Consider the following 11,742-nt stretch of genomic DNA (forward strand, 5'->3'; position numbering starts at 1 on the left):
AAATTTATAAATTTTTAAGTAAAAAGTCAACAAAAAATTGCAAACATAATTTTTCATTCTACTTAATTAGGTGCTTGTTAAGTGATAACAGAAAAGAACAACATTTCTGCATGATAAATAATATCAAACTGCAGAGTTGACATTAGATAAGCTCAAAGCACTCGTCTATATGAAAGTCTTTTCATATATATTATATAATTTTTTTTGTACATAATCGTAAAATATGTTTATTTAATTCTTACGCTATATATAATCATTTATAAAGTATTATATACCTTTTTTGCAGAGTTTTTTGGTATAATAAAGCATTTATTAAGCCAGATTAGCGGAGTGCAAAATGTTTTCAGTTTGCTATTTTGGCAAATGACTAATGGGGAACATTTGGTCATAAAAGTCATGGACATGTGCAAACACTACAGATAATTCATGTAAGTATTGGAGAGATAGTGACGTTAGATGTGTGCTAAAACGATTGGTTGTTTTTCTACTTAACCTCAATTTGTTTCTAATATCAGAGAGTACTATACATTGGGAGCTTTCTTTTGAAGTAAGATATGCATGAGATTGACTTCGATAATATATATATCTAAAGTTTAGATAGTAGACTGAGAGCTTTAATGTATTATTTGTAGTAGAATAGTGCATTAAGATGTGCGCGAGATTGTCATTATATATAATATATATAACGTTTAGATAGTAGACTGTGAGCTTTGAAGTGTTGTTCGAAATAGGTTACTGCGTTAAGATGAGCATTAGATTATATTCTATAATATATATATCTAAAGTTTAGATAGATGACTGATAGCTATGAACTATTTATAAGGTAAATTTCTATTATATATACCTATATTAGTGTAAAACTTTTTTAAACACCTATTCTATTCTTTACGGAAATCAAAATATGAAAACTCTTTCGATATATTTGTGGTGGATAAGAGTAGTAAAAAGGTGGAAAGAAGGTGGACGAGGAGTGGTCAAGAGATGAACAAGACATGAACAAGTGGTGGCTTATTCCATTGTGAAGGAAAAGTAAGAGTTTCCACGTTTTAGAAACCAACTTCTTTTATTTTTATTTAATTTTCATTTTTTTTTTACGAAATGCTTAATTTTCCACATTTTCAAAACTTAAAATAGCTATCTTAAATGCAAATTTATTCCAATTTTTTTTTAAATATATTCTTGAGTAGTCCTGGTAACAGCAATAAGCAAGCACGAAATGTCAATATACTATAAAATATAAAATGTCAATATCTAAACAAATAAATGAACCAGTAAAGAAATGTAAACTAAAAGAAAATAGAGTGATGAGAGTAAAGAATAATAAAACAATAATAAACAAGATACTTGCATCTAACGCAGCGAAGTACTGCAACAGATCTACTATACGGTTTAACGATTCTAATTACATAGAAAATACTCAGCTCAGTAAGAATTAAAAAAAATCAAATGTTTAAGATTTCCTAAATCATTTCAGATGGATTTAAGAGCTCCCAGCTTAGTAATTTTCTCCTAACCAATATCAAAGTCAGTCACAAAAAATTTGACACAAGATCACATCTGCTTCCTAGAAAAGCAGATCTTCTGTCTTCTCAGTAACATCAATTTTATTGAAATGGTAACGCTGAACATGGTGACTGCACCACTTCTGCTTTACTAAAGAGGGATATGTGATCGTAGTTATGAGAACAAACAGCTCTTTAGCCTAGCGATTACAAGGAGTTTTGCGACAATGGTGACTTCTTTCAGTTACAGACCATATTATTATTATTTTTAGATAAATTAATTTCGCAGTAAGGTCCGATCCGCAGTAGTGAATAGCTAAGCAGATTCTCGGGATGATATGTGGCTCACTTAAAAAGTGGAACACAGTTAATAGGTTTGCACTAAACTAAGAAGAATAGAACATGTTCACAGAGCAAACAATAAAATCGAATGACAAAGGACAATGTTGACAAGGCGTGCTTACAACCATCCAGTAGGAGGAGATTTTAGCGGGTAAGTATCTAGTATCCCCTAGGCCCTCGATGCTTTACTGCTCAACAAACAGATACAGATACATACATGTTATAAAAATTTTGAACATGCGTTTTGTCAAGTTTTATAAATAAATCTTGTCAATATAATTTAAATAATATAAAACAATTAAATTAAATTGCGAATTAAGAATAACTGAATTAAGAAAACAGATTATAAATAAAATATGTTTTTCTATAATTATAAAATTTATTCTAAAACTATATAATTATAATGTACATATGCAAACTGCACGAACCATACACAGAGAGTGAGTAACTCACTTTCTGATTAGGGAAATATTTGTAATGCACAGTTATTATTTCCGTATCTATCAGTTTGAATATAATGAAGTATAATTGAAAAAATAAATTACTAATTTAGTTTTATCTGCAATGACTTCACTGTTATTTTCCTCAATAAAAAAAACAAAATGAGTATTGAGTATATTTTTGTTATCAGAGGAAGACGACCAAATATAATATTTTATGCATCGATTCGATATGAAGTGATATGGTTTGATTGCCATAAATAACAGAAATATTTCATTTTCATTTCCATTTTCATATTCAGATACAGTCTCAGTATCTCAGGCCTGCATAATAAAATAATTGAAAGTAAACGAACTGCCGCAGAATTCAAGGCAAGTGCCCCACTCACATTAATTAAAATTTTTAAAAATAAACTCAGTCCCATTCCATTTTGAAGTCGCGAGCACTTCGTTTTAAATATGTGCGGCTTGGATGTCGGTTGACGCCGCTGGATGGATAACCCATGTTTCAAATGGATTCATAAATTTCGAATTTAATGCCCTTCATATAGTTATGGTAGCGAACTATAATTAAATTACTTTGCTTCTGTGTGAGGGGGTGCTGGAGTGCATTATATTTATTAATATGTATTATACATTTCAGGGATATGCATTAAGTGAACCTTTTGATTTTGTGATGGAGTCTAAGAAATTTTAATTTTCTATAATGTATATGATGTATTCAAAGCTATTGGAAAATTTATAATAACTTTTGAAACAATAATATGCAACATAAAATATTTCGAATCAATTAATTTGTTTTAAATATTTTGAAATTAAAATTATGCAGAAGTACCGGAGAAACAAAAAGGTTTTCATAAAATATTTATGAAACTTATGAAAGTAAATACTGCAAATTTAAATGAAAGCAGGGATAATGTATAGAGATTTTTTAAAGTTTTTATTTTTGTAAAAATTTTAGTATATATATTTAATAAAAATCAATTAGAATATGTCATGCGTGACATATGAATATTTAAATACAAGCAGGAGCTGCATTATAGAGTATGAGAGAATGGTATCACGAAAACTATTAAGACTAATTCAAATCACAGTAAAGGATAAAGTAATATTAATTTCAAGAAATATGATATTCATATCACGTATAGTAACTAGAGTTAACCGGCAATGCCAAGAGATCCACTTAGGCCTATAGGCCCATTGTGTTACGTATGGTACTATATATATTAATTAAATTCTAAAAAAAATATATTCTGATTCTAATTAAGACGAGATTAATTTAGTTTATATAATGTAACTTCCAACAGCTCAAGTAAAAATCTTCAACATAGAAAATTTTTATACCTAATATTAATGATTCTTAAGAGAATTAAGAGAAACTATAATAATTAATAAAATAAAATCCATGTCATTAGAATACAAAAATGGAGTTATAAAATCTTAGGGCAATGAAAATTTAAAATAATATCGTCAATATATAAGTTGACCAATTTTTAGTCTCTTAGCATAACGTCTAACATCCGAAGTTAAAATTTTCTGGGAGAATATCAAAGCGAGTCCTAATATTCCAACCAATCACTTTATATATCATACATCATTAAGGATATTAATGCCATTTCTAGATTTTTAACCAATTGTTTTATAACCGACTTTTCTGCATAATATATGATATATATTGATTTCCAATGAACCTTTGAAACGATGTTAACTCTGGTATGTACATTATATTCAATTTTGGAGAACGCTCACTTTTATTTTATTGGATAGATGGAAGATTAGTTGACAACTAATGAATATTTGATTAAGTTTTGTTTTTCACGTTCAAAGTTATTGCAAAACAGAGTGAAGAGATTGAAATTCAAAAAAAAAACATTCATAAATTTTACAATTTTACTACGATGAAGAGAAGATTGCACCACAGTCGTATGGAAATATTTGTGGTAAAAGTTTTTCATTGCAATCTATTGCCAAAAAATCATACAGTCACTTTTAGTCAAACAAATTTAGATGTGAAAGTGATAACTACTATGCGTAGATCCTAAAATAAATCTATGAAATAATGGATTACATTCAAAAAGACCGGTATATGGACATTCACTATATCCCTAAGGAACTGAGGTGCCACAAAGGAGTTTTTAACTATTTTTAACGATATCATCCCTACTGTCAGGAATTATTGTCTTCAAAGCAAGAAAGTGAAAATGGATGTTGATTATAAAAAAAGTGACACTCATTTTATATGCGCTGAAGAAAATTTAGAGGTCTTGGATTGATGCATTGGATATAGGATAGATACTGTAGACAAGTTGCAATTATTAATAATCATAACTGAAGAGTTCTATTTAATATTCTGTTTATTCTGTATGGTATGGTCATAACTTAATTAGTGATATGTTCCAATTAATACAATCAGTTCTTAATGCCGATTAGGAACTGCTTACTATTGGGTATTTCAGCTGATTTATCTAACACAATTTTTAGTACATTATTTCCGGTTTTAAAATTAATAAATGTATCTTGAGTTGTTAGGAGTAATTAATATAATAATTTTTTTTTAGTAGATGGGAAGTATTAAACACCTCGGTGTGACTGTTGAATCCACTTAAACCATCTCTAGGAGCACATAAAGAATAGATTTCAACTGTTGGATTGTGTAGTTCAAAATACCAAAACTCTATTCCAGTAATCAATGGAAAAAGAGCTATAGTAGTATCGTGAGGATTAACATTTATAAAATCAATTGAACTAAGCCAACATTTCCAAAAATATATTGTGGCATGAGAATGAATGAAGTATCAATGAAGTTGCGGTTGAAACAAATAGTTATTTTGTTATAAATTAGATAGTAACTTAATTTTTTGAATTAAAATTTGTTTTCTCAGAAAATTTAAATATTTACTTTCAAAAAAAAAAAAACTCAAAGAATAAAATTTAAATTAAATTTAAAATTTGTAGCTTTAACAAATCCGTTAGAGTTTTGGCGGTTTTTGGCAGTATCTCGCACCAGCCGTTGTATCTTTTATTATTGTTTTATGTTTCATGTATCGTATGTGGGCTAGTTTATAGCTCTCAGCAATATCTAAAATTATACTTTATTTCTTAAATTTTTTTTGGTTTGTGATTTTTTTTTTTTGATTATTTTTTTTTTTGTTTTTGTTAAGAAGTTTCGTGTTTTTTATTTTGTTTGTTGTAACGTGACATTTAAAAAAATTGGTACGACTTTAATATCTACACAACAAAAATCAAAAAAAAAAAATTTATACTCAACCGTGACAAATTCGTATATTTTTAGAAGGCAGAAAATCGAAGTTTTTCTAAAGAAAAAGTTGATAATTAAATTTCGTTTATTAAGTATTTCATTTTATTTAAAATTAAAAATAAAATATAAAAAACTTGTGAAAGAAGTCAACAATCTGAACGTGGAATGTAAAGTGAAGAAATGACTTGATATCTTAACAAAAATACGGATACATATATGTATGTATATATACTACATGTATGAGCATTTATCTGAGTGAGTATCTTTGTCGTCAAGACATACATATATAAGGAACAAGACATAGCGCTTTGAATGCAACACTTATGGAATATCAATTCCTCGGATTTCACTTGTTTAGCATAAAAAAGAAATATGAGTGCGAAATGTTGCGGCTGTTGTTGTTGCTATTTTTCGGAATTGTTGTAGTATCTTTTGGATACATTTATACTTGCGCATAAGGGGAAACTGTTGTAGATGAAGATTACGACATGACGTTGTGCACTCTTGAAGGTTATTTTCTGCTTTAAGTTGATCTCCAAGAAGTTCAACTTTTCAACTTTTGTTTAAGAAAACAAAAAAAAAACAAAAACAAAAAAAACAAATAATAAACGAGAATTTTACTTCACTTTTGCTTTACTTACCCTTCTTGGTTTGGTTTCGACCATTTGTTCAACTTCGATACCGTCAGACATGATTCTGGCTGTTAGTTGTTAGTTGTTAGCTGCTTGATGCTCGATTCTGGGTTCTAGATGCTGTAAGATTTATGCTGTGTGCTGTGTGCTGGGTGTTGTTAAATGCTTTTGTACTGTATGAGAATGCGCTGGCAGATACTTTTAGTGCTGTTATGTGAAGTTGTGGCAGTTTTTGTGCTTGTTTGCTTTGGAAGCTGTGCGTGCACACTGGAGCACTGTTGGAGTAGTTAAGTATTAGGGACAGAAGCTGTCTGTGTCTGCGTGTTTGTATTGGCGTTTAGCCGGTCTTCATATGACGTACAAGTAGCGTTTAAGACACCAAATTAAGGCAGACAAGGAAACTGATGTAAAGTGAAGAGATAAAAAAAAAATAAAAAAAAAAATTTTTTAAAAATTCTTAGATTTAAATACGGTTTAAATTTAAATAAAAGAAAAAAATTTATTAAATTTTTAGAATAGAGAAAGGCGAATTGAAACTGGTTTTCGGCCACATAAGAATTTAAGTGTGCGAATATGAGGACAATTTATAACGTTTTATTCTACTGTTTATTTTACTGTTAAAGGATAACAACTTGGGTGAAAAAAATTCTCTTGAAAAATTTATTTATGTGCACTTATATTTTCATTCGATCAGTTAAAATAATTATTTTATTGTTGAAGGTATTTTTTTTATTTATTTTATTTTATTAAATTAATAAACACCTTTTATTTTGTTTAAAGCTTGCCGACGTTATAAAAAATCACAAAATTTAAAATAGCACAAAATTGCACTTTAAGAAATTGAAATTGAAATTTAAAAAAAGTATTATTTTAGGTATTAGCTTAGGTTTAACCGTCAACACGACAAACTCGAAATAGACGTCCAACTCGCACGGTTGTTGCTCTCGAATAAAACTCGAGTGACTACAGTCGCAATGAATGAAGTGGAAAATGTAAAATCCAAAAACACAAAGAAAATAAATCAAGCAAAAAAGTATCCAAACAGTCCACAAAGCGGCACGGAGCGGCACACACAACTCCATATATGTAAAAGAAAACAAAGCGAATAAACACAATAAAACACAAACAAAGAAAAACAAATAATGTAAAAGCACGTAACGCAACGCAACGCAAAGTCACAGACAAAAGCCAACAATCAAAGGCAAAATAAAAAACAAAAATAAAAAACAAAAACAAAAGCAAATGTAAGCGCAAACGCACAAATAAATCAAAAAAGTCAAATGAAATGAAATAAAGTTGCGTTGAATTGCATGAGTCAAACGTATGCCGAACCAGACGGACGTGGGACGCAAGTCAAGAACTGCAAGTTTGACAAAAGATAAATTCTATGGCGGCATTCATATAATCATGTTGTAACACACACAGATACTCACCAACACATGTGCCACCATAAACATAGATACGAACTCAAACAAATGCAAACTAAAAACTGCATACACAGTTAGGCAGAGTCGACTCTATCAAAGTTTTTCATGCCGCACAACAACAAAACGACAAAACAACAACAAGAACAACAACACAACTACAGTACTTTTGATAACAAAAGTGACAGTGAGTAAAAAACTTTTATAGACAAGCAATGTGCGACGGCTTCGCTTAGATTAGTTTGGGTCTACGGGAAGTATGAGTTCGACAATGGGATAGGTTAAGTAAGGTTATCACAGTGATCCTAGGCATCCAAGTGATAAGTATAAGTAAGTACACTAAATGAATGTTTAATAAAACCCAAAATGTTTTGTGAGTATCTAGGATCTTTCGGAAAGTAAATAAGCAGGTTAAGTATATGTATAGTATAAGTATATGGGAACCGGTGGCTCCCAACCGGTGTTCCACGGACCACCTGTGGTTAAAAATGGTCCGTGTATCAAATTTAACAGGTATGAATACATAGCTTGTACTTGCATAAAGATGTATACAGCATATTAAAATAATTATACAGTTTATTTTTCTTGAACTTTATGGTCCCTACTAAGGACAAAAATATCATAGTGGAACCTTGGTCAAAAAAAGTTTGGGAACCACTGCTTTAAATTAAAAAAAAATGTCAAATATATCTTTAATTTTCTGCTTCATTTGGATTACTTTGGATTTGGGTGAATTATTGAAACTGTTTGAGGTTCTATGCACCAGTGAGGGATACAGGAATTGTTGATAATGATGATGAATGAAATAGGTTGAGTAAGACTCTTATGTAGATTATGATTCTTATGATTCATAATTGATTTGAAACTTTACTGAAGCGCAAATGTTTATACATAGAGTCTTATAATTAACTAAAGTCTCTCGGCAAAGATCTTAATACTCAGAGAGTAAATGTGAAACATATTGTTAATCTTAACTTTCGCTTAGATTGCTACGGGTTTGAGGAAATTAATGAGGTAGGTTAAGTAAAGTTATTTCTGTAATCCTGGGTAATCCTAATCATTAAGTCTTAGATTTTAATTCAACCATTTTTGAATCATTAATAAAGTTTATAATGTTTTTAAAACAGGTCTCGTAATTCACTAAGGTCATTCGGCAAAGGACTTAATAATGACAAACTAATTCAATGAAGAAAGCGATTTAGGTTATTTTAGTGATTCTAGGCATCCAATTTAAAATAGCTGTGATGTAGGTACATCCTCATTCTTCTATACAAATGAAAGAACAGTCAATATTTAATTTCAAAAGTAGTCAAGACTTTTTCTATTAAAGATGACTAGTGATGCGTACATCAGTAAACATTAATCACTCATATTAAAAATATCAGCAATATTCTTTTAGAAGAGATTATACTGAAGAGAAATGTAAAACTGAGTCGACATCTCACACATAGACGTATAGAAGCAATAAAGTATCCCATATGTAATAAGGGACAAAGCTCAAGAACTTCAATGCCAATTGACTACGTGCCAGTATAAATAAGTTCGTATTCAATATACTACACACTTTAAGACAAACTGCAGGTTTCCTGGCACAGTTTTTTTTTTTTTTTGGACTGTTCAAGAAGTCCATAATGTTTGAATATAACTAGTATGCAAAGATGAATATACATTTAAATTCTAACGCTAAACTTCACTAAAAACTCTCTAACCTATTTTAGAGCCATAAGTATAAATAGTTAAATCCCCCTTTTTAATGAAATATTTTCCGACGGACTGATATCTTTAGATAGAAAGTCGATAGTAAGTTTTCAATTGTAATTGAGAATTAGGGAGATGTGATCAATTCTTCGCATATATTGATTTGGGATAAGACTACGCATTAGTTTTAAGTCTAAGTTTATATTAAGGAACTACAATTCTAATGCAATGAAAGAAGTAATACTTACAGTACCACTAATATAGAGTTTAGTATAAGTAGTGTGTTTAGTACAATGGAGCTGATGGATGTGATAACCACGTCGATGTGATAATCTGAATTGCATATAATTGAAATAAATCTAGTGTTGTGAATCAGCAGCAACAATTAAATTACGTTTGTCATAAGTTATGTTATCACAAGTGGATAGTTGGTGTGCAGTTCTATTTGGATGAAGTAAAATAGTACTTATGTTACTGCGCTGTACTCTGGTTAGTACTACAAAGTTGAAGAATAGTTGAAGTTGGAAAAATGACGATTATTGTAATAATATACATTTATTGTAATAAATGAAATTTATTCTAATTAATGATATTTATTGTAATAAATGACATTTATTGTAATAAATGATATTTATTGTAATAAATGACATTAACTGTAATAAATGACATTTATTGTAAAAAGTGTAATTTTTGCTAATGCTTTAATGAGGTTCTATTTATGGGTTATTATAGTATTAGTTATTATTGACAGACTGACATTGATATTGACAGACTGTATTGACTCTTTTAGTATTGACAGACTGACATTGTTTTATCTGTGTGGACAACTATGACTGGTCAAACAAAACGTGGACGGCATTGTTTGCGTTCAATATGCTTCGTTTACTTGTGTTTGTGACTGGCACTGCTTCTGATAAAAAATTTGCAAGTATAAATGCAAGTGTGTATATGTGAAGTGCAGAGGAGTAAGGATTTCCTTGTATGAGCTACGGCAGCACATGGTCGTCAAAGCTGTGAAGGGCGTTAGGCACCGCAAAGAAAAAGTGAAACCGGGAAAATTGAAAATGAAAATATTTAACTTTTTCAATCTGCGCAAATATATGACCAACAACATTGTCAACATAGTCTGATGATGATGATGACTGATTGATTGTTTGACTCATCAAGTAAGGAGAAAATTGATGATATATATAGTGAATTTAATAAGGCATGGAGAAAATGCAGGAAAAAACAGTTGTAGCAATTACAACAAATATTGATTGAAATATTTTTATTTAATGTTATTGAGCTGCTATATATTTACAGAGGGTGCCGGGAATAAATTGTATGATTTAGTTCTTTATAAGTTGTACAAATACCTGTTATTCCATAATTACTAAATCTATATATGTGAATTTATAAGGCAATAATAAAATAGATTTATGTTGGGAACGGTATATTATTTTTGGGTGCAAAACTGTGTCTTTCGTCCTCAATGACATATAATACTTTGTGTATGAAGAAGATAATTTTTTATGATAATAAAGTTTTAATTTGCTTTTATATAGCACTTAATATTGTCAAAGTGATTCCTAAATTACTGCTTATTTTTTTATTTTATAAATTTTACTATCTTTTTGCAAAATTAGAAAAATTCCGTCTAAAAAGAAAAATTATAGCACATTAATTATAAGTGAAATTATTTTCAAAAACACTGACTCTCCCATATTTACACGTTTCATTATAAAAGCACTCAAAGAACACTTAATCATAAACACATCACCATACCTAAATGGAAAAACATTTCATGATAAAATAGATAAGAACTAACAGTCCGCCAAGGTTATCCTGCCTATTTCGAATGTTAAATCACAGCTGCCACTCATATACAAAAGTATAAAAAATATATCCAGCGTTGTATTAAATAAATATTAGAAAAAAGATACACAAAAATAAACATTTAAGGCAATTCTATAAGACTAAATTTTTTCTAATTTTAGAAAAAAGTACAATAGAAAAGTCATCAAAACTCATTAAAAAATCCAGATAAGTCTAAACAGTATAATACTGTGCCAATTAATTGACTTAGCCTGCCGCCTATCGGTTGGCTGACTATAGTCAATAGTCTGATCTAACCTATTCTAACATAAATAAGAGATGCGAAATTTTTTTTCTGAAGAACAATTACTGATAAATCCCCAACCCGGACTCTCTGACAAGTCAGAATATGAGTGTTAAAACTTGCCATTATCTTTTGGTATTTTTGGGTTCGATCTAATTATCTAATTGTGGTTTAATCCTTTAAAACTCAATGACATCTGGTGTAATCTAATATTGATGGATATGATTTTATTCGATAACACTGGAATTGCCTTAAGTTTATTAATAAGCAATATTGCCACTATTAGCTTAGTATAAATAAAGATTGGTATTATGCTTAATAAATCATTTGTTATTACTCTATAT

General features: G+C 29.6%; 1 protein-coding gene across 1 annotated transcript in view; it reads right to left on the reverse strand.

Moving 5' to 3' along the window:
* The window catches only part of LOC119671389 (coactosin-like protein), a 57,071-nt gene extending 50,092 nt beyond the window's left edge, over window positions 1-6,979 (reverse strand). Inside the window, exons 1-2 of the mRNA XM_038082003.1 lie at window positions 6,938-6,979; window positions 6,185-6,576 (exon numbers count right to left, since the gene is read on the reverse strand). Of these exons, the coding sequence (XP_037937931.1) occupies window positions 6,185-6,235 (51 nt within the window). The 5' untranslated portion in view covers window positions 6,236-6,576; window positions 6,938-6,979. The remainder of the gene's footprint in view (window positions 1-6,184; window positions 6,577-6,937) is intronic.
* Between the last annotated feature and the right edge of the window lie 4,763 nt (window positions 6,980-11,742).

Source organism: Teleopsis dalmanni, chromosome 1 (assembly GCF_002237135.1).
Source record: "Teleopsis dalmanni isolate 2A chromosome 1, ASM223713v2, whole genome shotgun sequence".
NCBI lineage: Eukaryota > Metazoa > Arthropoda > Insecta > Diptera > Diopsidae > Teleopsis > Teleopsis dalmanni.